We start from the raw sequence: 27902 nt of genomic DNA on the forward strand, positions 1-27902 counted from the left end.
GCTCAGTGGTTTGAGCATTGGCCTGCTAAACCCAGGGTTGTGAGTTCAATCCTTGAGGGGGCCACTTAGGGATCTGGGGCAAAATTAGTACTTGATCCTGCTAGTCAAAGCAGGGGGCTGGACTCAATGACCTTTCAAGGTTCCTTTCAGTTCCCTAAGGGAGTAAAAGTCTGCTTTTCTAAAGTCCAGTGTCCATAGTTTGTGCCTCTCCTTTCTTCCTTTTGTCAGGACCTTGAATTCAACCATATCATGGTCACTGCTTCCTAGGTTGCCACCCACTTCTACTTCCCCTACCAATTCTTCCCTTTTTGTAAGCAGCAGGTCAAGAGGAGTATGGTCCCTAGTTGGTTCCTCCAGCACGTGTACCAGGAAGTTGTCCCCAACGCTCTCCAAAAACTTCCTGGATTATCTGTGCACTATTGTATTGCTCTCTGCATTGAAATCCCCCATTAGAACCAGGCCCTGTGATCTGGAAATTTCAGTTAGTTGTCTGAAGAAAGCTTTGTCTACCTCATCCTTCTGATCTGGGGGTCTCTAGCACACGCCCACCCCGACATCACCCTTGTTGCTCTCGCCTCTAAATTTAACCCACAGACTCTCAACAAGCTTTTCTCCAGTTTCATACTGGAGCTCTGAGGAAGCATTCCGCTTTCTTACATACAGTGCAACTCCTCCACATTTCTTCCCTTGCCTGTCCTTCCTGAACAGTTTGTACCCATCCATGACAGTGCTCCTGTCATGAGAACTGCCTCACCAAGTTTCTGTTATTCCAATCACAACATAGTTCCTTGATTGTGCCAGGACTTCCAATTCTTCCTGCTTGTTTCCCAGGCTTCTTGCGTTCGTATACATGCACCTAAGATAACTAGTTGTGTCAGGGTTCCTTCCCCACTCTGAACTTTAGGATACAGATGTAGAGGACCTGCATGAGATGCTCTAAGCTCAATTAACAGCTTAGATCTGGTCTGGATGCCACCACTCCCAAGCACTAATTCCCTTCTCTGGGTAGCCTTGAGAGACTCTTCACCAACCCCTGGTGAACAGGGCTGGCTCCAGGCACCAGCTTAACAAGCAGGTGCTTGGGGCGGTCAAGGGAGAGGGGCGGCACCTGTGGCAATTCGGGGGAGGCAGGTCCCTCACTCCCTCTAGGAGCGAAGGACCTGCTGCTGAACTGCCGCCGCCGATCACGGCTTTTTTTCCCCCAATTGCCGCCGCCTATCGCAATCGCAGCTTTTTTTTTTTTTTTTGCTTGGGGCAGCAGAAATGCTGGAGCTGGCCCTGCTGGTGAACACAGATCCAACCCCTTGGATCTTAAAAACAAGGAGAAATTAACCATCCCCCCTCCTTTCTCCCACCAATTCCTGGTGGATCCAGATCCAACCCCCTTGGATCTTAAAACAAGGAAACATCAATCAGGTATTAAGAAAAAGGCTTTTAATTAAAGAAAAGAAATGTAAAAGAAAACCCTCTGGGAGAGATTAGCATAACCAGCTACTCTCACAGACAACAGATTCCAAACACAGAGGATGTTCCCCTGGGCAAAAACTTAGTTCCACAAAGGATACCCAAATATCCAATTTGATGATTCCTCTAATTGCACAAGACAGGTTACAAAGAAATAAACATAAACCTATTTATTTCCTTCACTAATAATCACTACTTAATAAGAGGCTGAATTCTGGAGCTTTCCCACTCCGGTCCAAAGTGAAAACTGACAGACAAAGGGAACTTCTCTCCTTCCCTTTGAACCAGCTTGTCCTCCCATTGGTTCCTCTGGTCAGGTGTCAGCTAGGCTAGGTGATCTTCTTAATCCTTAACTATCTGTTATGACAAGCCGATTGCTCTACTTTCTCAGTATGAATCAAGAGGCTTCCCATCTTGTACACTCCTCCTTGTGATTCCTCCCTGTATCCCACTTCTATACTTACCTCTGGGCTGAGGTCGCTGTCCCCCGGGAAAACTAGTTTAAAGCCCTCCTCACTAGGTTAGCAAGCCTGTCTGAAAAGATGCTCTTCCCTCTCTTCGTTAGGTGGATCCCATCTCTTCCTAGCTATCCTTTTCCTGGAACAATATCCCATGGTTGAAGAATCCAAAGCCCTCTCTCTGACACCACCTGCATAACGACACATTCACCTCCATAATTCGACGGTCCCTACCTGGGCCTTTTCCTTTTTCTTCAACAGACAGGATGGACGAGGACATGACTTGCACCTCAAACTCCTTTATCCTTCTTCCCAGAGCCACGTAGTCTGCAGTGATCCGCTCAAGGTAATTCTTGGCAGTTTCATCACACGGAGAAGTAGGAAGGGGTAGCGGTCAAAGTTCTTGATCAGTCTCAGCAAACACTCTGTCACATCCTGGATTATAGCTCCAGTCAAGCAGTACACTTCTCTAGTCTCTCTGTCTGGTCAGCAGATGGATGACTCTGTCCCCCTTAGGATGGAGTCACCGACCACCATCACCCGCCTTCTCCTCTTTGGAGTGGTGGTCATGGAACCTCCATCCCTAGGACAATGCATCCCATGTCTTCAGGACAATGGGGTCTCCTTCTGATCCCTTCACTCAGATGGCTCTTCCAAATATTTCTACGCAGTAATACCTGTGCAGAGAGCCTGAAAAAGGTTTCACACCTCTGTCTACATTGGGGGTACATAGGTTCTCCTCTTCCTTCTTCTGGAGGTCACATGCTGCCAATATTCTTCCCCGTTCTGTGCTACACTCTCTGATTCTTTGGCATGTTGTGCTTCCAGAACCAAACACTGACTTCTATCCAGAAAATCTTCATTTTTTCTGATGGAATGCAGGGTTGATACTTGGTTCACTAGTCCTTTAACCTTCTCTTCCAATATGGAGACCAGCTTGTACTTCATGCATACAAAACAAGTATCCCCACTCCTATTTACTGCTACTGCCTATTAACGTTTTCCCCTCCACAATGTGTGGGAACTATTGATGCATGGAGCATCACAAAATATAGAATTGCTATTAGTAGGGTCAGTTCATAATTTATTTCATTGAATAAGAAAAATGTCATTTTTCAATGTGTGAAGCACAACCAATCTGTTTAACTCATGAACTCCCCCGCCCCCCACATAGTGCATGTAATGTCTAATATTATTATTGTCTCTCCATCCAGGCATTTGCACTGCGATCATAACCCTTGATCCTGGGAACATAAACAAAGCGAGGGAAACATACAGTACATCCAGGAGACACCATTCTGCCTCAGAGCTGGACACACTCTCCCCTACTTCATGTCAAATTCCAACACAACCAACTTCACCAACCCCTCTATCTTCATCCTGGTGGGCATTCCTGGCCTGGAGGCGGCCCATGTATGGATCTCCATCCCCTTCAGCATCATGTACACCATAGCCATCTTGGGGAACTTCAGCATTCTCTTCATTGTGAAGATGGAGCAGAGCCTCCATAAGCCCATGTACTATTTCCTCTGTATGCTGGCCATCACCGACCTGGTCCTGTCCACATCCACTCTGCCAAAAATGCTGAGCATATTCTGGCTCAATTCCAGAGAGATCGATTTCAGTGCCTGCCTCACCCAGATGTACTTCCTTCACTGCTTCTTAGTAACTGAGTCTGGGATCTTCGTGGCCATGGCTTTTGATCGCTATGTGGCCATCTGTGATCCCCTGAGACATTCAATCATCCTAACAAACTCCATGGTGGCCAAGATTGGCCTGGGCATGGTGCTGCGTGGTGGCATGCTCGTGCTCCCCTTTATTTTAGTGGCAAGGCAGTGGCCATATTGCAGAACAAACATCATACCCCACTCATACTGTGAGCACATGGCCGTGGTGAAGCTGGCCTGCACCGAAATCCATGTCAGTAATTATTACAGCCTCTCTGTGGTATTCTGTTCATTAGGTTTGGATCAGTTTTTTATTGCTGTGTCCTATACCCAGATCCTCAGGGCCATCTTTAGCCTCCCCACAAAGGATGCCCGTCTCAAGACTTTTGGGACCTGCGGCTCCCACCTATGTGCCATCTTAGCCTTCTACATCCCATGTCTCTTCTCCGTCCTCACGTACCGGTTTGGCAAGAATATGGCCCTGCATTTCCATGTTCTCATTGCCAGCGTTTACCTTCTGATTCCCCACATGATAAACCCCATTATCTACGGGGTGAGGACCAAACAGATCCGGGACAGACTGCTCCAGCTCTTTACTCATAAAGGGACCTAAAGTTTTCTCCTGGTGCTCTGGTTCTTAGACCGAGCTCTGTGCAGAGCTGGCTGGTGATGTGGTGCTGGGCCCTTTCCCCTGAATCACTGACAAGGCAGAAAAAGAGACATTAAACCCTTTCCTGGCCTTACTGTGCTGTCTCAGGGTGACAAACAAGGGAATTCATTTGTGTAGAACTCATTAACACATAGGGCTTCCACCTTTCTTATTGCTGGTAACTAGACCCCTGACGCCCTGCCCCTGGCCTGTCCTCTTCCCTCATAGCACAGCCTCCTTCTCCCCTTTTCTCTCCTATTCCCCCATGACCCTGCCCCTATTACTCAGCTACAAATTCCCAGGGGAAGAAACCATTCTGTGAATTACCTGTTTTGATTTCAGTTCTCTTTTTCCTCCTGGGAGCCTGTAGCAGGCAGAGTCCCTGCAAGAGGGATGGGCTGGGAGCTCTTTGCCCTGTTCCAGGCCTCGGGGGCAGGGCAAGGGATCAGCTTTGATCATAGAAGGACAACAGCTGAGAGAGGCTGTAGGATAATCCCCTGCGTTAGCTGGGATACCTGGGAGGGTGGGTTGTCGGGCAGAGCCTGGGGTGGGTTCTGTAGCTCACAGGGAGGGAGATAAATGACACATCTGCCATTAGCTGGCTATTTATACACGTACACGGCACCTTATCTTGAACTACAGGCCACCCATTGCCCAGGGCCTGAAGCTGAACAGGGAAGCTTAGTCTAATGTACGCTTTGCATGACGCTTTTAGTCACTACATCTAGCAGCTCTTTAGCTAGGCAGCGTTCTCCCCATGTCATGGACTGACTGAGCCCCACAGAGGTAAAGTGAGTTACTCAAGGACACACAATGAGTCGGTGGCAGAGCTGAGAATCAAAACTGGGAGTCCTGACCTCACCAGAACCATTGCTCTGGCTATGAACTGGCACTGTTCTCATACCAGTACAGCAACAATAACCATAACTTCAGACACAAAGGTGATACATGTACATAAACAGGATAATCATATTTAGCAAATCAGAGCTTTCCCATTGACACCTGACAGGACATATTACGTACAACATTTGTTGCAATTGTATAATCAGGGTAGCAAAAATAATAAAAATGGTCATATTCAATCATACAGCATCACACCATGTTCTCGTCCCATGACGGTGCGAGCGCTGTTAGTCACCTAAGCAAGGGACATTGCCCGGGTTCTAGCAGGGCAAGCAGCTGGGACACTAGAGCCACTGGAGGACGGGAAGAGCTGATAAAAGCTGCTTTTGCACAGGGAGCCTGCACCTTGTACAAAGACAGGAGGAAAGAGTTCTTTAAAAGTGAGAGGTGGAGGTCCATGAACTTGGCTGTTTCCTTCAAGCATTTCCAGCCAGCCCCCTGGCTTTGAGCAACCTTAACTTGTGTTAAGGTTAACATCTTCCAGAAAGGCGTCCAGGGCTAGAACCACAAAGGAACTCAGGTAAATACTGAACTTAGCTGCCATTGCCTTTCGGAAACGCCGGCTCATCTGCTGCCTGACCCCGCAGGAGCCTACGGTTCCGCCAGTAGCCTGCACTAAGCAACCTGAGCGCTGACTCTGCTCCACAGCTAATGAGCTGCTCAGAGTCTTTGCTCAGGCCTCAATTCTGGTGGGATTCTCCAATGAGGTGTCTCCCCCTCGCATCTCCCCAGCAGGGTTCTCAGACCCTGCCTCCTAGATGGAGCCTTGCAGGTTGGGAATGTTTGTGTGTGTATGTGCATCCATGTGTGTGTTTGTGCACATGGATCCGTGTGTGTGTGTATGTGTGCATGTGCATCTGTGTGTGTGCACGTGCATCCGCATTTGTCTGTGAATCTGTGTGTGTGTGTGCCTACGTGGGTTTTTTTAATCTCTGCTTATGTGGATCCATCTCTGTCTGTGCACATGCATCCATGTACATGTGTGCAGGTGCGTCCTTGTGTCTTTGTGCATGTAGATCCATGTGTGTGAGTGTGCACATTGGTGCATGTATGTGTACACATGGGTCCATTTGTGTGTACATGTGCATCCGTCTTTGTGCATCCCCATAATGTCCCCTAGCCCAGTGGTTTAGTGCCTTGTGATGGGGTGTTTCAACCCCACACCAGTGCAGTGAGGGTTGATAAACCGTCGCTCTTGGCCAAGGAGGCCACACCCCCTAGGCTCTGTTGAACATTCTCCAACCGGAGACAAGCTATAAAAGGCCACCGAGCAGCTCAGTCTTGGTGACCACCAATGAGGAAGGAGGTGTGCTGCTGATTCCAGGACACGGAGGCCAGACAGCAGGAGACAGAGCCCTACACACAGGCTTTAGATGCCACAGAGAGGGGAGAGACCACAGAGACCCCGAGATGGCAAACTGCAGAGAATTGGTTAGGAAGTGACCTAGGGAAACTTGGAGGGGAAGTGGCTGTAGAACTGGAGATAGACTTGGTGTGTTTCAGAAGGATTCCTGTCAAGCAGGTGATGGGAAATGCTGCAACCAACTGGGCCCTAGGTTCAGACCTATGGAGAGGGAGGGACCGGTTCCCCCTATCTTGGCCACCACCCCTTCTGTGGTGATGGCCCAGCTCACTAGCACTATTAATTCTGTCTGCTAAGCTGCACTGCCCTGATATCTGGAGCTGTTATTGACCCTGGCCACTAGGCCGTGCTGCTCTGATGGCAAGGATTGTATCACCGACTAGGGCCACAGGGCCATTCTGCTCCGAGCCTGGGGACAGCCCTACAGATGCAACCTAGGGGCTTAAATGCCACCCGCATCCACCCCGCAAAGGGAGACAGGTGTATCAACCCCATGGCACACCGTCACCTGGAAAGTGGGAGAATCAGATTCAAATCCCTGCTCTATTGAATGTTTATTTGTCCAAGAGCTCCATCTGGAGAGACTGAGCACCCCACCCAGAATAGCCATTTGCTTGGTGGTCAGGGCACTCATGTGGGATGCGGGAGTCCTCTGTTTATGTCTCTTCTGCATAGCAGGTAGAGCAAAGATTTTGGATTTGGTCTCTCACGTCTCTCTCGAGTCTCTCACGAGAAAGCGCTGATGTGTCCTAGGCACCTCGCTCCAGGAGAGGGCTCACAGCTGACAATCCCACTTGGAAATAGTCACCTCTCTCCAGCCCCTCAGATGGGCCCCTAGAAGGGGCATAAAGAGACATAAAATGGGAGTTTGGTGCTTAAGAACCAATAAATCAGGCTGTGGCCAATCCTTTAGAATCTAATATCTAAAGGTTTATTCATAAAAAGAAAGAAATATAGATGAGAGTTAAAATAGGTTAATTGGAAAAAATATATATACAACAATTGCAAAGTTCTTAGTTCTGGCTTGTTTCAGACTTGATGAGATTACGGCTGATTTAAACCAATCAAGTCTCTGGAGTACAAACATCCCAGCTTGGATTGGTTGTTCAGTTCTTTGTTCAGAGCTTCAGTTTGTAGCAAAGTCCCTCCAGAGGTTAGAAGCAGGATAGAAGACAAAATGGAGGGGTTTCCAGGGCCTTTTATATCCTTTGCCAGGTGGAAGGACACCTTTATTCTTACTGTGGGATATCACAGCAGCAGTATGGAGTCTGGAGTCACATGGAGACTCCCACAGTATTCTTGCCAGCAAATTAAAGAAGTATGGGCTGGATGAATGGACTATACGGTGGATAGAAGGCTGGCTAGATCGTCGGACTCAATGGGTATTGATCAACGGCTCCACGTCTTGTTGGCAGCCCGTTTCAAGCAGAGTGCCCCAAGGGTTGCTCCTGGGGCCGGTTTTGTTCAATATCTTCATTAATGATCTGGAGGATGGCGTGGACTGCACTCTCGGCAAGTTTGCAGATGACACCAAACTGGGAGGAGTGGTAGATATGCTGGAGGGTAGAGACAGGATACAGAGGGACCTAGACAAATTAGAAACCAAAAGAAACCTGATGAGGTTCATCAAGAACAAGTGCAGAGTCCTGCACTTAAGATGGAAGAATCCCATTCACTATTACAGACTAGGGACCGAATGGCGAGGGAGCAGTTCTGCAGAAAAGGACTTTGGGGTTACAGTGGATGAGAAGCTGGATCTGAGTCAACAGTGTGCTCTTGTTGCCAAGTAGGCTAACAGCATTTTGGGCTGTATAAGTAGGGGCATTGCCAGCAGATCGAGGGACGTGATCGTTCCCCTTTATTTGACATTGGTGAGGCCTCATCTGGAGTACTGTGTCCAGTTTTGAGCCCCACACTACAAGAAGGATGTGGAAAAATTGGAAAGAGCCCAGCAGAGGGCAACAAAAATGATTAGGGGGCTGGAGCATATAACTTATGAGGAGAGGCTGAGGGAACTGTGATTGTTTAGTCTGCAGAAGAGAAGAATGAGGGGGGGATTTGATAGCTGCTTTCAACTACCTGAAAGGGGGTTCCAAAGAGGATGGATCTAGACTGTTCTCAGTGGTACCAGATGACAGAATAAGGAGTAATGGTCTCAAGTTGCAGCGGGGGAGGTTTAGGTTGGATATTAGGAAAAAGTTTTCATTAGGAGGGTGGTGAAGCACTGGAATGGGTTACCTAAGGAGGTGGTGGAATCTCCTTCCTTAGAGGTTTTTAAGGTCAGGCTTCACAAAGCCCTGGCTGGGACAATTTAGTTGGGATTTGGTCCTGCTTTGAGCAGGGGGTTGGACTAGATGACCTCCTGAGGTCCCTTCCAACCCTGATATTCTATGATTCTATGGGCAAGTCACATGTCTATGCATGACTCTGTTTTCAGGTAGAGCAGCCATTGCTCACATGCTACCTTGAACATTTCCAGGAACGCTCCTCATATGTGGATTGGAGTCTCCCAAGGTCCATTGTTAGTTAAGTGTTTCTTGATTGGGCACTTATCCAGAATAGTCCTTCCTCAAGAAGCTGACCAAATGCTTCACTGATGCTACTCAGAACCAAACACATTAAGATACAAGTAAATAGCCAATATTCATAACTTCAGATACAAAAATGGTATACACTTACAGACAGCATTAACCTAACCAGCAAATTACAACCTTTTCATAGACACCTCCTCTTTACAAGATTTGGGGCAACTATGGGACCTTGGTTGCAACAATGGGCTATACAGTCACAGTTCATGTCAATAACATCACACAGGGGCTGTTTCTCCTGTGTTTGTGAAGGGCCCAGCACAATGGGCCCTGAACTGCAGTGGGGCCTCTGAAGGCTTCCACACAAATAATGATCATAAATAATAAACACAGTAATCAACACAAGTAAGGGCCTAGCTCCCACCATCCTTCATGGCCTTTAGCTACAGATTAAGCTCAATCCATGCTTGCCAGCTACAGAGTGTTAGTCACTTGAATACAGGAGGAAATGTCCCCCTGTTCAACTCAGACAGGAGAATTTTTTTCAGTCTCATAACAGTGCTTAAAATCCCAAGTTCTCCACACCAGAGAAATACCCCCAGTTAGCAGATGAGCAGGCAGAGAGTTCAACTATGGAAATCCAAGTGCCCTCCACCAGGCCAGTGCTGGAAAGTCTGACTCAGCCTGGAACATTAGATTTCAATCCCACCTGGGAGACACTGGGAGGAAATCAACCGAGAGGGAGAGAACAAATCCAGTGCAAACACTACTCCGGTCTCTGTCCTGCCTATAGGGCCCCCCTTGTTCCAGGGCAGCTTTGTGGGGGAGGGACACTCCACCCATAGGAACATTCTGTTGCTGTTGCTTTTACTAAGCCGTTTCCCCCAGAGCAACCCCGGTGGTTGTGATGCATTGGCAGGTTTCTGAGTGAGAGCGGAAGTGGAGTCCCACAGTTCACACCTCACAGGAGTGGGGAGCTCACTGTAGTAAAATGAGGCCCTGAAACATAAACCCTTGTATCAGTGGACCAGTCTGAGGCCGGAGGCCTGAACTAAAGTAATGGTCAAGACTTTGCTAACATAAAGCAAAGTTAAGCTGTGAGCCAGAGGCAGGCCCTGCTCACAGAATTTGGCAAGAAGAAGGCTACTAATTGCCCATATACATGTGCCAGGATGGCACCAGGACATCCCAATATGAACACATTCAACAGAGATAATGAGGAACAGGCTGACCCATCTTAAAGACAGGGTCAAAAGGATAATATGTTGGATAGACTTGTTTGGTCGAACCAGCATGTACCAGGAGAGAGGCAGCACCCCAACACATAGAGGAGTTTCACCTCGATACGTCAGGAGTGATGTGTAACTTGTTTGTACCTGTGTATAAGAACGCATCCCTGGGGTGGTGTCTTTGTCCAGCCTGGGAGGCAGTGGAGTGTCCCACCACTGACTGAGGCAGTACATTGTCAGGGAGCACATATGTACTAGCAGAACTGTAGACATCTGATCTGGGGAGCTAGAGACTGAGTTTTGTTTGGCAATAAACCTGGCCGGGTGCCTTCATACCTTATCAGAGTCTGTGATCATTGGGGGTTCTCTTGGGTCTGCTGTGTCAGCTATCTGCGCAGAGCTGGGGCAGTACGCCGAGGAAACACAGTCATGTAGCCAACTGTTATCAACATTGGATAGAGCAGAGCACCACACTGGCGATGTCTGGCAACACTCACAAAGCCCAGGTAGTTCTGAAAACTTCAAATTCACCTTGAGAGGATGGCGAAGGCTCAGGCTTCCTCTTTCAGCCTTTCCTCTGCATCCCACCCAACAAACAGTCCATGCAAGAGCAGGAGTCCCTTTCCCTCTTGGCATGAGTGAGAGACCATGGTAAGGGCAGGGAAGTCTGGACTGCTGGGTTCTGTTTGTCATCGTGCCATTCAAGATCTGTGTGACTTTGGACAGGTCACGTCTCCCTCTGCCTCTATTTACTTATCTGTGTAATGGGGTGTCATAACATAAAGGGAAGGGTAACAGCCCTCCTGTGTACAGTACTATAAAATCCCTCCTGGCCAGAGACTCCAAAATCCTTTTACCTGTAAAGGGTTAAGAAGCTTAGGTAAACTGGCTGACACCTGACCCAAAGGACCAATAAGGGGACAAGATACTTTCAAATCTTGATGGGGGGAAGGCTTTTGTTTGTGCTCTTTGTTTTGGGGGTTGTTCGCTCTTGTGACTGAGAGGGACCAGACATCAATCCAGTTTCTCCAAATCTTTCTGAATAAGTCTCTAATATTTCCAACTTGTAAGTAAACAGCGAGGCAAGGCGTGTTAGTTTTTATCTTTGTTTTCTCAACTTGTAAATGTACCTTTTTGCTAGAGTGTTTATCTCTGTTTGCTATAACTTTGAACCTAAGGCTAGAGAGGATTTCTCTGGGCTCTTTAAGTTTGATTACCCTGTAAAGTTAGTTTCCATCCTGATTTTACAGAGATGATTTTTACCTTTTTCTTTAATTAAAAGCCTTGTTTTTAAGAACCTGATTGATTTTTCCGTGTTTTTAGATCCAAGGGGGTTGGATCTTGATCCACCAGGAGTTGGTGGGAGGAAGGAGGGGGGATGGTTAATTTCTCCTTGTTTTAAGATCCAAGGGGGTTGGATCTGTATTCACCAGGGAATTGGTGAAGAGTCTCTCAAGGCTACCCAGGGAAGGGAATTAGCACATTGGGAGTGGTGGCAGCGGACCAGATCTAAGCTGATAGTTAAGCTTAGAAGTTTTCATGCAGGCCCCCACATTTGTACCCTAAAGTTCAGAGTGGGGAAGCAGCCTTGACATGGGGATATGTTCATAATGACGCACTGACATTCCTGAGTCTTTTTGAAATCCTTCAATGAAAGGTGCTGCACAGCATGATGATAGTTACTGAACAGAATTATTGATCTCTAATATCTTAGCAATAACTCTGTGTGCCTGCAGAGTGTTTGTGTCTCCCCTCAGACATCAGTCTCCAGATCTATCTGTCTATTATCTACCCCTCCCATCCTGGGTATTTACAGTATATTAGACTCTATGGAGATCTAGGACTAATCCCTAGTTTTTCTTCCTAATCAACTATAATTTTTACATATATACAAACACACAGAGCAGCCAATTGCTCTGTGACTCAGGGGAGAGCCCAAGAGTTCTCATCTCCCTTTGGGAAAGTCCCTTAATTACTGTTTACTCCTAAAGCTGGATAAAGAGCACAGAAGCACAGACCGGCTGGTCTCCAACCTGTTTGCATCCAGATGCTACTTTGCCCCTAGAGGCTGTGCGAACCCCACTGGGACTGCACAGAGCTATATTATGAACTGTGCACACCCCTGCGTCGGCTCTCGGCATAGGATGCTGCTGCCGATACTGGAATGACAGAGGTGTGGGACACGGCTACCTGAGAGGGATTACCAGGGAAGACACTTCCATCTCAGAATTTACAGGTACCCATCTCTTGCTGAAGAGCTCACCTCCTCGACAAACTTAGTGCAACATGGGCATGATGGGATAGTCAGTATGTTTGTGGTACTTCCTGCCCTGCATAGCCATTAAACATCCTAGGGCCCTTGCCACAGTGCATAAGTTTGCTCCAATATTTTGTATGCACACCTGTCCGCCCCAGCTGATGGCTTCCAACCCAAGGTGAATGCATGTTTTCCAGTCGCACAGTGGATCCTCCAGGAGAAAGGTATTAGTAGATGTATAATACAAAGGCCGAATCCTGGTGCCCCAGCCCATAGTTTGCTCAGGCCCCACTGAGGCAAAACTCTCCTTGGAATAAGAAGTGAGTAAAGACCTTAAGAGCCAGCTGTGTGTTAATGTACATAGACTGTCACCTCCTTCTCTTGCATTTCAGGGCTCTAGTTGTTAAGTGAGGGGAGATGGCTGGTACCTGACTTTTATCTGCTGGAAAACATGCAGGTGGAAATGCTCCTCAGTGGAATAACATGGCCAAGACATTGTCTCCTAACTCCTAACTTATGTCTGAAACTTTCAAAAACAAATTTACCCAGCATAGGAAATTTCACTCTGAACACTTAAAGTTTGGAAAATTTACATCCAACTGAAAATGAGGTCTTCTTATTGAAGATCTCAGACAGCTTTAACTAAAGGTAGTGCCACCAGTGCCACCTACAATGGCCAATCTATTTGTGAATCCCATTCAGCTAAGCACTTCATTCCAATAATGTCTGTGGCATGGAGTTACACAGGCCAATATGGATTATGTAAACAATTTGCTTTTATCGGTGTTACATGTTCAGACTTTCAAGGGAATTGAATTATAATAGCAGATATAAATGCTTGGTCTGCTTTCTTTATCAATAGATTCACAGAGTTTAAGGTAAGAAGGGACCATTAGATCATCCAGTCTGACCTCCTATATAATACAGGTCATTAAATATCACCCAAGGTTACAGATTCCCCAGCCTTGGTAATAGTGCTGCAACCAGCCGTCTCTCAGGGAAGCCAAGAAAAAAAAAACAAACGAAAGAAAACCCAGCTGTTGTACCAACTGATCTTGGAACCCTTATTCCACTTAACTATTTCAGAAGCATGTGCACAGACCTCTTGATTTGAAAACTCAAATCATGTTCTTAAAAAGATGATTTTATTAAAAAATAAAGAAAACACATGTCAGGGTTCCCTCCCCACTCTGAAATCTAGGGTACAGACATGGGGACCCACATGAAGAATCCCTAAGCTTATTTCTACCAGCTTAGGTTAAAAACTCCCCTATTCCTTGGATTAAGTAATGCTGCCACCACCAAGTGATTTAAACAAACATTTAGGGAGGGCCACTTGGTGCCCTACCTTCCCCAAATATCCCCCCAAGCTCCTATACCCCTTTTCCTGGGCAGGCTTGAGTATAATCCCCCAAGCCCCTACACCCCCTTTCCTGGGGAGGCTTAAGAATAATATCCTTACAAATTGGAACAGGTGAACAAAGACCCAACCCTTGGATCTTAAAATGATGAAAAATTGATCATGTTCTTACATGAAGAATTTTAATTAAAGAAAAGGTAAAAGAATTACCTCTGTAAAATCGGGATGGTAAGTACTTTACAGAATAACAAAAGACTCAAGAACATAGAGGATCTCCCCTCTAGGCAAAATCTTAAAGTTACAAAACCAGAGACAAATCCTCCCTCTAGACAAGAAAAATCAGAAGCCAAAATAAAAGTAAGCTAACGCATTTCTCTATTATTCCTTACTAATTCTAATTGAGTTGGATTGCTTGCCTTCTTGATCTGTCTCTGGCAAGCACATGGAACAGACAGACAAAGAAAAGACAAAACAAAGCCTTTTTTCCCCTCCCCAAATTTGAGAGTATCCTGTCCCCTTATTGGTCCTTTGGGTCAGATGCCAGCCAGGTTACCTGAGCTTCTTAACTCTTTACAGGTAAAATGCTTCTGTGCCTCTGGCCAGGAGGGATTTTATGGTACTGCATACAGAAAGGTGTATTACAACAGAAAAACTTCAAAAACAGACTCCAAAGAGAGACTGCTGAGCTAGAATTGATATGCAAACTAGACACAATCAACTCCGGTTTGAATAAGGACTGGGAATGGCTGAGCCATTACAAACATTGACTCTATCTCCCCTTGTAAGTACTCTCACACTTATTATCAAACTGTCTGTACTGGGCTAGCTTGATTATCACTTCAAAAGTTTTTTTCTCTTAATTAATTGGCCTCTCAGAGTTGGTAAGACAATTCCCACCTGTTTATGCTCTCTGTATGTGTGTATATATATATCTCCTCAATATATGTTCCATTCTATATGCATCCGAAGAAGTGGGCTGTAGTCCATGAAAGCTTATGCTCTAATAAATTTGTTAGTCTCTAAGGTGCCACAAGTACTCCTGTTCTTCTTTTTACAGAAAGGTGGTTACCCTTCTCTTTATAGTTATGGCAACACATCTGGAAAATCAGGGTGTTGCTAGATAGTAAAAGAGCAACTGGAAGCATTAAAACCCAAGAATGTCTTCCTTGGGGTGCACTATAAAGGATACAAAGAAAACAAAAGCACCTGTGTTTAGCACAGAAGACTCTGCAACCCAAAATAAAAAGAGAAACCTGATCCCATCTAACTAAATATTTCCCGTTCTACTTACTTATCTGTAGTTCCAAATAATTTTAGAGTAATTTTTAGGTATAAATGCTGATGATTTTTCATAGCTGGCCCAATCTTTACATCAGACCTGCTGCTCTCTGTCTCTCCAGCCAAGAGAAAACAACAACCCTCACAAAGAGGGGAAGTTTTTTCTCAATTTTAAAAGTTTCTAGTCTTCCCATTGGCTCTTTTGGCCAGGTGCCAACTCACTTCCTCTTACTTAAACATTTTAGTGAGACTTCTTAACTCTTTACAGGTAAGGCAAGTAGAGAACAGCTACTAAGAAGAATTTTTTATAGCTAACTGACTGGTTCGGTGTTCATAAAAGGGGTTCTACCCCCGATCATTTACCAAAGCAGGTGTTTCCACTGAGTTGCTATCAATGATGCCCATTTCTTTTCCCTGGGATGTGTCTAGCTGGGATGTTTCCCCCCAGAGCATGACGTGGCAAAAGTGTGTGTTTTTTTTTCCCATTCTCAGGTTTTGAGCTACCAGGTGAATAGGGTACTCCCTTAATACAATGAAACTCCGTCTAGGGAGTCCATGCTGTAGGAACAATGATGGATAACCAGTACCCGAAGTCATGTTTCTTGCTATTGCCTATTAACCTTTATCACACCTCGACATGTAGGAATTCTTGACACATGCCATAAAATATGGAATTGGCATTAGTAGGGTCAGTGTTCATAATTTATTTCTATGAATAATGAAAATGTATTTTTCAGTGTGTGAAGAATAACCAATCTGCTTCAGCAATGAGAACAGCCTCCAGTAGTGTATGGAGTGTCTCATATTCACATTGTCTCTCCATCCAGGCATTTGTACTGCGACCATCACCCTTGACCCTGGACACATACAGGAAGTCAGGAGAACATACAGTGCATGCAGGAAACACCATTCTACCTCAGAGTTGGAGACCTTTACTCCTACTCCATGTCAAATTCCAACAAAACCGATTTGACTAACCCCTCCACCTTCATCCTGCAGGGTATTCCTGGCCTGGAGGCAGCCCATGTCTGGATATCGATCCCCTTCTGTGTCATATACCTCATAGCCGTCTTGGGGAACTTCACAATCCTCTTCATTGTGAAGATGGAGCCGAGCCTCCATGGGCCCATGTACTATTTCCTTTGCATGCTGGCTGTCACTGACCTGGTTCTGTCTACGTCCATCCTGCCCAAAATGCTGTCAATCTTCTGGTTCAATTCCAGGGAGATAGATTTTGATGCCTGCCTCACCCAGATGTACTTCATTGGCTGCTTCTCAGTGATGGAGTCCGGGTTCTTCGTGACCATGGGTTTCGATCGCTATGTGGCCATCTGCCATCCCCTAAGACATTCCACCATCCTGACAATCCCCATGGTGGCCAAGATGGGCCTGGCTGTGGTGCTGCGCAGTGGCATGCTCATATTGCCCTATCCCTTCCTGGTTAGACAGTGGCGATATTGTAGAACCAACATCATCCCCGAGCCATTCTGCGCACACATATCCGTGGTGAAACTGGCCTGCGGTGACACCCATGTCAGTAGTTACTATGGTCTATTTGTGCTATTGTGTGTAATGGGTCTGGATGGGATTCTTATCACTGTGTCCTATATCCAGATCCTCAGGGCCATCTTCAGCCTCCCCACAAAGGAAGCCCGGCTCAAGACTTTTGGAACCTGCGTCTCCCACCTCTGTGTCATCTTAACCTTTTACATCCCAGGTCTCTTCTCCTCCCTCACATACCGTTTTGGAAAGAATGTGCCCCTGCATTTCCATGTTCTTATTGGCAACATGAACTTACTGGTGCCCCCCATGCTACACCCCATCATCTATGGAGTGAGGACCAAAGAGATCCGGGACAGGCTGCTCCGGTTCATTACTCATAAGGGATGATTTAGTTGCGGATTGGTCCTGCTTTGAGCAGGGGGTTGGACTAAATGACTTCCTGAGGTCCCTTCCAATCCTAATATTGTATGATTCTATGATTCTAATTAAAGTTTTCTCCTGGTGCTCTGGTTCTCAGACCAAGCTCCGTGAAGCACTGGCTGGTGACATGGTGCTGGGCCCTCTTTCTTGAATCACTTACTGGTCAGTGAAAGAGATATTAAATCCTTTCCTGGTCTTACTGTGCTGTGTCAGCATGACAACATGGGGAATCAGTCTATATAGACATCATTAATTCTTAGCAGTTAGAAAGGTGGCAACAATTGGACCCTGAGATCCTGTCTCCTGCCCTACTTATTCCCCAAGGCCCTACTCCTACCCCACCTGCCCTGGTTCCTGGCTTCTTACTCCCCTCCCTCCCTTCCTCAATCTTTTCCACCTCTGTCTCTGCCTCCACAGGACTCCCTCTACTCTGGGGCTTGACTGAGATCTGCTGAAGCCTGACAAGGGGCCTGCCTGTTGGTATGATTTGGCCCCAGTTGAGCAGGGACAGGCATGGGTTAATGACCCAAAACCTCCCACCTGCCCTGCAGGAAACAGGCACAGTCCGATCCACTTCTTGGCTGGACTTTCTAGTTCAAAAACAGGTACCTGATAACCCTGCATGGCACTCAGACACAGAAGCCAAAAAATAGAGCATCTGGATAAAACCTAGATGGGGGGAAACTCTATTAACTCACCTTTTGTTATAGGAACCATGTGTATTGTTATTTCTTTGGGATTTCCTGTACTCCTCACTCACACACCTTGTATTAAGAGACAGCAGGCTTGGGTGGAGGCATCTTCTTATAAATACATGGGTCATTAGAGACTACAGGGATAGAAGAAGAGAGTAACTGCATTCTAAATTTAATTTTCTTGAGTTTCTCTGCAAAGGGGTGGGCGTGGAAGGAATGAAACCTCTCCAGAAGGGGGAACTGAGAGAGGAGGTGTTCATCCAGCCCTTTAAAACACAGAGACTGGATGAGCTAGAAGGCAGGAGAGAGGCAATCTATGGTTGCAGGGTTATGGCTGCAGCAGAGAGACAGACTCCAACTGGAGGAGAAGTCAGTCATTCCAGGAGGTGGCCCCTAGACACCCTAGAAGGTTTTGACCAATCACAAAATATGTTCCAGGGTGATGTGGATTGTAGCAGGGTGGTCACCCACTCTGTCACTGAAAGGGTTACAGCCAGCCCTGGGAGAAAGCTGGAACTGAAGGAAAAGCCTAGGGGAAGGCAGCCACAGCTGGGGCCATGCCACAGTCAAGCCATAGCTGGCCCTATAAAAGTTTGGGAGCCAGAAGCTCAGGCAGTCTCTCTCCAGCTATTGAGAGAGATGGGCCTGGCTACTGGGCAGCTGAAGAGAGTACCTAGAGTGGAGCAGGGCTGGGGGGAAAGGACAGAGGAGCTAGGGAGCTCTGGCCGGGAAGAGCCCCAGGCTGCAGGCCTTGCCAAAGGCCGAGAAGGTACTGGGGTTGCAGAGGGGTAGGCCAAGGGTAGGCAGAGGCAGCAGGGCCAAACCCTCTCTGCCGATGATGAGGGGCAATTATACTGCAGTCCGCCCCAGTCAGAAGGGGCTAGATGGGGACTGGCAGCAGCTCAAGACTGAGATGAGGTGGGGATAAGGGGTTGGGCATTCCCCAGGGATGGGAGACCCAGCGAGACTGCGGGGTACTGCAGGGGGCAAAACCCCGACAGAAGGGCATCAGGGTCCAGGAGGGACACAGGGGCCAGCGACAAGGTGAGACACTGGCCTGCAGAGGGTGCTCTGGAGGCTGGCGAGCTAATTCCCTGGATGACCAGCAGGAGGCGCTGCATTGGTGAGCCATGGCATCTCTACAGATTGGTGGAGAATGTGGGCATAGGCGGTCCGCCCCCGATACAGGGGGCAGAGCAAGGACTATGGAACTATTGCCCAGACATTAGGAAAGGTGGGATGATGGGTATACTGCGGCTTTCTTTGGGAGGGCCCAGGTGCTATCCCTGGTTGGGCCCAAGTGTCAGCGCCCCAGCAGAATGGGGTGGATGACCTGTGAGAAATCTGGGAGGCAGAAGAGGGAATATAGGAGGTGCAGAGGGCCCTCCATGAAGAGATGGCCCACCTGATGGAGGAAGGGATAGCTCAGTGGTTTTAGCATTGGCCTGCTAAACCCAGGGTTGTGAGTTCAATCTTTGAGGGGGCCACTTAGGGATCTGGTGCAAAAATCAGTATTTGGTCCTGCTAGTGAAGGCAGGGGGCTGGACTTGATGACCTTTTAAGGTCTCTTCCAGTTCTAGGAGCTAGGATATCTCCATTATTTTATTTTATAACAGTGGGCCCTAGTCAAACTCTCTCAGAGGGAGTTTGGAAAGAACTGCCAAGGGCTCGGGGAGAAGCCCAGCTCCAAGGTCAGGAGGCTGGGGGCGGAACTAAAGATGTGTTATGCCTGTACAAGGCGGGGACATATAAAACGGGACTGTCCCTACTGGGATGGGGGCAGGAAGCCTCACCCAGAGGGGAGACCGGGACAAATCCCAAGGACAGTCCGCCGGGTGAGGGAGCCCAGGTGGCTGCCGTCTCGTTGCACCTCTGGACAGAGAGGACACCTCTGGAGGGAGTGCCCAGATCCAGTGAACCCGACCAGGGCAGCCCAGGGAAGGATAGGCCCAGGAATGAGGATAAAAGGCCCTGGGCAGCCCAGAGGCAGGGATCCTGCTGTGGCTGCCAGATGCCAGGCCATTTTCAGTGACACTGCCCCATCAAGGGCAGGGTGGAGGTGGCGGAGGTGGTGAGGAAGATGGAGGGGACTCCGCAGGAGGTTGGGATCCAGACCGTCACAGAACCGGTCGCCGAGGAGACCCAGACCGTCACGGAGTCAGTTACCAAGTGGGAGACTCAGACTGAGTGGGCCCAGCAAGAAGCCAGAACCCAGGTGGTTGTAGTAAAAGAGACCAAATGGACACAGACCCCAAGGTAAAAGGGTCCAGGAGATATGGACCAGAGGGTGTGGCTGGAGGCCATAGAGTTGGCCCGCCGGAAGGCGGAGGCGCACTCTCGGGAGATGGCCCAACTCTGGGAGACCATGGAGATGAGGCGGGTGGGCTGGGGCTAGGGTGACCTGATCAAAGGAAGAAAATATCGGGACACCGGGGGAGGGAGGAGGACAAAAAAAAAAAGGCGAGTGCTACCTGCTGCTGGCGGAGCAAAAAAAAAATAATGTCGGCGGAGCAAAATATCGGGACAAATTGCTAAAGCTCGTGACAGTCCCGATTTTCTCAGGACGTCTGGTCACCCTAGCTGGGGCTGAAGAAAAAGCCTAGGCTGATTGTGGAAGGCAGCCATAGTTGGGGCCACGCCCCAGTCAGGCCATAGCTGGCCCTATAAAAGGTTGGGAGCCAGGAGCTCAGGCAGTCTCTCTCTAGCTATTGAGAGAGACGGGCCTGGCTACTGGGGAGCTGAACAGAGTACCTAGAGTGGAGTAGGGCTGGGGGGAAAGGCCAGAGGAGCTGGGGAGCTCTGGCCTGGAAAACCCCCAGGCTGCAGGCCTTGCCAAAGGCCGAGAAGGTACTGGGGTTGCAGAGGGGCAGGCCAAGGGTAGGCAGAGGCAGCAGGTCCAAACCCTCCTTGCCAATGATGAGGGGCAATTATACTGAAGTCCGCCCCAGTCAGCGGGGGCTAGATGGGGACTGGCAGTAGCCCAAGAATGAGGTGAGGTGGGGATGGGGGGTTTGGGGTTCCCCAGGGAGGGGAGACCCAGTAAGGCTGTGGGGTACTGCAGGTGGCAGAACCCCGAGAGAAGGGGCAACAGGGTCCGTGAGGGACATGGGGCCAGCAGCAAGGTGAGACACCAGCCTGTAGAGGGCGCTCTGGAAGCTGGCGAGCTAATTCCCTGGGCAACCAGCAGGAGGCGCCGCACAGGTGAGTCTTCACCTCGCTACATGGATAAAGTATACATACTGGAAAACATCATCCCAACTATTCATATAAAATGATCAGGTCTAAATTGTAGCCAATGATTTTAGTTCATTATTAATTTTTTGTGTCATGTTATTATTAATCAATAAGTTATATCATATATTTTCTCTGTATATTAATTAAGGTTAAATAGTGGAATTATAGAAGTGCAAGACTGATCCGTATTTAGAGGAACCAAGTTCTAGACATGAGTAAGACAAGCTGGAATGCAAGAACCTGTAGGTTGAGGCCTGCAAGACTTTAGCTTCGCTATTGTCGGCATTGTAGACAAGAAATGATGGCATAAGTGACTGGCAAATAACCCGATGCCCTAAAATAATGGGGAAAGAAGAACTAAGGAATAATATTGTGCAAAATTACTCAGAAGATTAATATTATGTCATAAAAATGCCGTAATAGTACTCCTGCCTCAGACACTCATCTTAATCACAGGATACAGGTTGTGAGAATGGTAATGGGAATAAAGGGAATTTATCTAAACTATAGAGAGTTAAGATCCCTTAAGTTTCCAGGAGACACAGACCAATAAGAGAAAATGTCCACCTTTATGGACATGTGCAGAATGTAGGTATAGACAGAATCACATTATAAAAAGGGGATGCCCAGAGTGGGAAAATTGAGCTCCCTATGGAAGACTCCAGCAGGAACCACCCATCTACTGATGATCAAACTATGAGAGACCCATCAGACCCTAATACTATTGTTAAGGATGGGAATATAACTATATTTGTAACTGGTGCATAGGTCTGTATAGACTTTCTATATATGCTTGGTTAATTTTAACCTTAATTGTAACTTGAAACTGTAGCCACCAGAGCCAAAGCAACAGTGGTGTAACAACACATTAGAAACTTTACTGTAAATAAAATAAAAGGCTACAAAATCAATTTTTCCTTTTATTTTTTCCATCCATGTGCACAACGAATTTTGTTATGTACATCCATATTAAGGTAATTTGCAGATGTGTGCCACCAGTAGAAACAAAAAGCCTAAATATAATATAGTTTTAAAGAGTTACCATTGGGCAAATTACTCCAGCCAGGAAAGGTTATGTATTTTAGAACTCACTCATTACTCAAAGAATTAAATTTAAAAGTAAGAGTGAAATAAATTTTTGAAATGCACAGGCCAGACAAAAACCTAAAATAAGAGTACTTGGAAAGAATAAAAGTACAGAGCGTAGATGTGCACTGCAGGAAGTATGAAGTAAGAACAACAACAACACATGTATGTGTTGGGAAGTGACTGTGAAAGAGAGAGATTGTGTGTGCATGTGAGACTGAGACAGTGTGTGTGTGTTTGTGTGTGTGTGTGTGTGTGTGTGTGTGTGAGAGAGAGAGAGAGAGAGAGAGACACACACACACACATAGTCTGTGTGTGTGTGTGTGAGACTGACAGCGTGGGTGTGTGCTGGCTGGTGGGGAGTGTATGAGGGACCATGCTCTGTCTCTTTAAACACTGAAGCACTCATCAGTCTGAAGGCTCCTTCAGACCACAGCAGCTGCCATCACCTCCATCCCCCTCCTGAGCCCTGCCCCCCTGCCCCACTCTGTGGAGATGGGGGTACATGGATGGGGGAGGTGGGGGAGGGGGACACCCTGACATCAGCACTCCCTCCCTCCCTCTGCACAGCAAGCAGGAGGGTCCCAGGAGCAGCTGGCCAGGGGCTTCAGGGCAGAGGGCAGGAACAGGGTAGCTGCAGACCAGCGGGGGGAGGGCCATCTAAACACAAGTTGCCAGATGTGCAGAGCTGTACTAATGAAGTGCCCGGCACTTGATGGACTTTTGCACAGCCGCATAGCTTAGAGGGAACACAGGTTTGGGTCTCACATGCTGGAGCCATGTGCTTTTGAGTCGCAGCAGTGTCCTGGCCCTGCCTCTGGATTTCTAGGCCCATCCTCAGGGAGCAGCTTCCATTCTAGCACCTCCCTGTCCAGTGCAGGGTGAGTGTGCCCCGTCTCCCTTATGGGGTAGGGGCAGGACAGACATAACCTGTGTCAGTGCCTCCATAGCCAGAGTCTGTATTCTCACCCCTGTTAGCAGGGCAATGAGGCCTAATGGGCAAAGTCATTAGCAGGGCAGTAAGACCTAGTGGCCAATGTCAATGTTTGCCCCTGTCCATGGGGTAGTAAGGCTTAGTGGCCAAGTGTTCTCTGTCAGGGAAAGGGACAGCCATGCACAAAAAGAGGAGTAGTGCTGGTCTGGGTTAGGGGGCCTGGGCACTCCCTCCATACTGGGCCCCAGCCAAGAGCCCTGGTAGACGCCAGAGCACATATCACTGAGTCAGCAGCGGGTCTGACTGAAACACACTGACACAAATTTCCAGCTCACTAACTGGGCCACTATCTACTTCCCCTGGGCTGCTTCCTACCATAGTTCCCGCTGCTGTGGTCTGGGCATCTCTGCTGTCTGCGGGTTCCCGACCTGCTCTGGACTCTGTAGGAGCTCTGTGGGCACCCTGGTATCTGCATACTTTGCCATGTCTCTGGGCTTCGGCCGATCCATGGCTGGAGCCTGTAGCATGCATCCTTCCTCTCCACCAGTCAGTCCCACCTGATCTGATCTGCTCCCTTTTATACTAGTGCATTTGGAGCATGCCCCGTAGAGTCAAGGGGGCATCACTTCCTCAGCCTACAATATAGGGTTAACCCTTCCCCATCCAGCGTGAGGTGAGTGATCCCTGTCACAGCCTCCCTCTGGGAGCGGAGACCTGCGCACAAAATGCCAAGGCCCTGAGACTAGTTTCAGCTCATCTCCTCTAGACTCTTCATTGGTTCAGCACACCCTTCCCAGAGCTCCCCTTGGCCCACTCTGTTTCTTGAGTCTCTCTTTCGGGGCACAGGACCATTACAGCAAATAGACCCAGCCCTTACAAAAGGGGTGGCTAAAACAATTCCTCTACTTTAGCCAGTACAAGAGATCCCCAGATCTAAGTAAATTCAATACAACACCTTCATTCCCTTCCCTGCCTCAGTGTCCTCACTGCCCTGGAGAATTCTTTGGGATTTGGTCAGAGACCTCTGAGGTTCAGGATCCATCTCCTACAACTCCTGGCTTCTTCTGCAGCTGGAGTCTGTCTCTCTCCTGCAGTCAGAGCCCTGCAACCAAAGAGTCCCCTCTGCCACCCTTGTGCCTCCTCTCTTTGTTCCCTCTTCCTGGGAGGTTCCATTCCTTCTGTTGCCGGCACAGAGTGCCCGAGGAAAGTAACAGCGGGGTTCATTGCCCGGTGTGCTTCGCGCCAATGAACACACCAGAGTGGAGAAGCAATCAAAGTTTATTTGAGATCTCAAAGCGGTGCAAGGAGACTGACACGTCTCAGATCAAGCACACCATCATAAGCAGCTTTTCTCTTTTTATACATTTTGCAGCTAAGCTCTTCCCTTTCCCCCCTTCGCCCTTTCCCCCTCCCTCCTCCTATAATAGTTACATTAAGCAGGTAGCAATTACATTTAAGCAGTTAAATCATCTTGGCGGCTATAAGTTTAGCTTGTTAGTAACTTTTCTTTGAATTATTATCTTGTCCCTTTTCTTTGATTTGTTATCTTGCCTTTCAGCCAGAAGTATGCAGGCCTCATTATTACCGCTTGGTACCGGTATGAGCGGTGCTGCACCTGATAACAGGCTGTTATACATTCCGATTTCTGCATCTGGCTTTTGAGGTCGATTAGAGTTTAAACATGAAGGAACTTTGGTTCATTTAGGCCTAGTGCAGGAAGGCTTCATCGACACTCGTGCTCTTCCACCCTCCCGAGTTACCTAGGGTTATGCCTAATGAAACTAACATTTCCATGCTCATCTCTCTGCAGAGACGCTGCAGAAAACTGGTTTTATCTAGAATGCAGCTGTAATGCCGATGGACCCCGATGGCAGGATCGAACTGTGTCCCTCTGAAGCTCACTCTCTCTCTCTCTTGCATCTCAGTACCCCTAGATAGGACAGAACACCCCACCCAGGAGGTATGTGGGTTACACAGTTACTCCTTTCTTCTGTCTTTAATGACCTACTTATTTATAGACAGATACCTCTGCCCAAGCCTCCTGCCTCTGAGCACAGGGAGCGTGAATGAAGAGTACAGGAAAAGCTCAAAGACATAAGGATACAGATGGTTCATAAAATCAAACATGAGTTAATAGGGTTTCCACCCATCTCAGTTTTAACTGGACAATCCGGTTTTTAGCTTCTGTGTCCAGGTGCCATGTAGGGTTGCCAGACACTGGGCTTTCAGCTGGAATGTCCACTCGAAAAGGGGACCTGGCAATGTAAGGTTACCTCAGGGCAGAGGGAGGTGTTGGGATCTTAACCCACAATAGCCATTTAATGGGGTCAGAGGGGCTCTAGACTCCCAATGTTTCATACCTGAGTCTGCTCACAGTGCACGCTCTAGCCCCAGATGGAGCTCTTACCTTCAACACAGTTGAGTGTGATATGTGATGAGTAAGGTCACATTTTCATTATGGGTATTTTTAGTAAAAGTCTTGGACAGGTCACGGGCTTGGGGAGGTGGCCTGGGGGGCAGTGCGGGAGCTCGGTAGGGCTACGTCCGGAGGATGGCCTGGGGTTGCCACAGGTGCTTCAGCAGGCAGTGGCTTGTGGGGGGGGGCTGGCCTGGGCACCAGCACAAATGCTCAGGGAGCAGCCCAGGGATGACTGCTGTTGCTGGGAGGGAGAATTGGTAGAGCTGTGGCAGGCTCCCTACCTAGTGCCTCAGAAGCAGTGACATGTCCTTCCCTGCAAAGAGTGACAAAGGGATCTCATAAAACAGGATGACGACAACATAATGGCAGATGAAATGCAATGCCGATAGATGCAAAATATAGTACATGGCAAAATATAATCCCAACGGTACATACAAAATGATAGGGTCTAAATTAGCTGTCACCCATCAAGAAACAGATCTTGAAGTCATCGTGGCTAATTCTCTGAAAACATCTGCTCAATGTACTGTGACAATCAAAAACCTAACAGAATGCTAGTAACCTTTAAGAAAGGGATAGATAATTAGACAAAAATATAATATTTTGTCTATATAAATCCATGATATACCCACATATTGAATACTGCATGCAGATTTGGTCACCCTGTAACCCAAGTTTTCAGAACCCTCAGCCGGGGTAACTTAACTATTGCACTCCTGGTGGTGTCAGGAATAAATCAATGGGAACAGAGCTATTCTGTCTAATAAAAGATTGATGCAAGTAAATATGCTGTAGACTAACGTTTCAGTTTATTATATATAAGCGAACACAGGAATAATCAGTAGGTTTAGAACTTTCCAAATATTTACCCAAACTCTGGAACAGTACTGAGTAATTAACAAAGGGTTTGAAGTGGCTAGTTGCTCACCCACTGGGGAGAAAAAGTGTAAGGAAAAGTGTCTCTCAAGATGGGTTCTGAGGACTGCTCCAAAGTACATTCTATAGCTAATCCTTTTTATAACTAACTTCTCCAAAACATATAGGTCATAATGAACCCTACTGGATCATCAATTTTCCTAACTTCCAATAAACTTCTAATATCAGAGGTGTCTAGATTCAAGGTTTCCATCCAACTTTTCCTCTTTATTCTCAGTTATTTAATTTTCTCCCATCCTCCCATTATGATTAGCAGAAACTGCCAGTTAGTTTTCACCTTGCATATAAAAGTGTGCTTTACAATTAACCCTTAACTATATAGTGCTGTATGTCATTAATTCATGTTGGCTGAATGCACATATTATGGTTGCAATTTGCTTAATCACATTCTGGGGTATAAACACCCCTCAAATCCAGGGCAACAACACCATCTTAAAAATATATATATTAGATTTGGAAAAGATACAGAGAAGGGCCACAAAAATAGTTAGAAATATGGAACACCTTCCATATGAGAAGACATTAAAAAGACAGGGACTTTTCAGTTTGGAAAAGAGATGACTATGGGGGATATGAGGGAGAGGTCTATAAAATAATGATGGGTGTGGAAAAATTGAATAAGGAAAAGTTATTTGCTCCTTCACATAACATGTCAACTAGGGGTCATCCAACTGAAATTAATAGGCATCAGATTTAAAGCAAATGAAAGAAAGTATTTCTTCAGTCAAGCTGTGGAACTCTTTTCAAGGGGATGTTGTGCAGGCCAAAACTATAACAGGGTTCCAAGAAGAACCAAAAAAGAACTAGATAAATTAATGGAGGATAGGTCCACCAATGACAATTAGCCAGGATGGGCAGGGATGGTGTCCCTAGCCGATGTTTGTAAGAAGCTGGAAATCGGTGACAGGGTATGGATCACTTCATGATTACCTGTCTGTTCATTCCCTCTGGATACTGGGATAGATGGACCTTGGTCTGATCCAGTATGGCCATTCTTATGTTCTTACAAGTTCATGGATGATAGATCCATCAATGCCTATTAGCCAGGATGGGCAGGGATGCAACACCATGTTCTGCATGTCACTAGACTTTGTTTGCCAGAAGCTGGGAAAAGGAAAAGGGGATGGATCACTTGATAATTACCTGCTCTGTTCATTCTCTCTGAAGCACATGGCATTGGCCCCTATTGGAAGATAGGATACTGAAGTAATTAGACCATACGTCTTACTCGGTATGGCCATACTGATGTTCTTATATAGAACACATATTTATCTGCCCCCTTCCCCCGCTGTAATCCACTAGACCCATCTCCACTCTCAGAGCTGAGATAGAACCAGGAATATACATTAAATTTGTAAACCTAACCAGTGCCTATTAAGTGACTTGCTACAAGATGTCAGAACATGTTAGTAATAGAGCTGAGTGGGTCTAATATTTTTTTTGTTCTTTCCTTTATACAGGAATTAGACACAGTGCTCCTGTCAGCTAATTGCTAAATCATCTGGCAGAAAACCTAATG

The 27902-nt window shown here is 47.2% G+C and overlaps 2 protein-coding genes across 2 annotated transcripts; both read left to right on the plus strand.

Annotated features, from left to right (window-relative positions):
• Positions 1-3254: 3254 nt before the first annotated feature.
• LOC117873070 (olfactory receptor 52M1-like) lies at positions 3255-4202 on the plus strand. Its single transcript, XM_034762082.1, has one exon. It carries the CDS (start codon positions 3255-3257, stop codon positions 4200-4202), a length of 948 nt encoding a protein of 315 aa, XP_034617973.1.
• Positions 4203-16101: 11899 nt separating this feature from the next.
• On the plus strand, positions 16102-17046 carry LOC117873074 (olfactory receptor 52M1-like). The gene has a single exon (XM_034762092.1). The coding sequence runs from the start codon at positions 16102-16104 to the stop codon at positions 17044-17046; it is 945 nt and encodes a 314-aa protein (XP_034617983.1).
• Positions 17047-27902: the final 10856 nt, after the last annotated feature.

The sequence above is a fragment of the Trachemys scripta genome, chromosome 1 (genome assembly GCF_013100865.1).
Source record: "Trachemys scripta elegans isolate TJP31775 chromosome 1, CAS_Tse_1.0, whole genome shotgun sequence".
Lineage (NCBI taxonomy): Eukaryota > Metazoa > Chordata > Testudines > Emydidae > Trachemys > Trachemys scripta.

Coding starts and splice junctions, on each gene's coding strand:
- LOC117873070 (XM_034762082.1), top strand. CDS start 3,255: ATGTCAAATTCCAACACAACCAACTTCACCAACCCCTCTATCTTCATC.
- LOC117873074 (XM_034762092.1), top strand. CDS start 16,102: ATGTCAAATTCCAACAAAACCGATTTGACTAACCCCTCCACCTTCATC.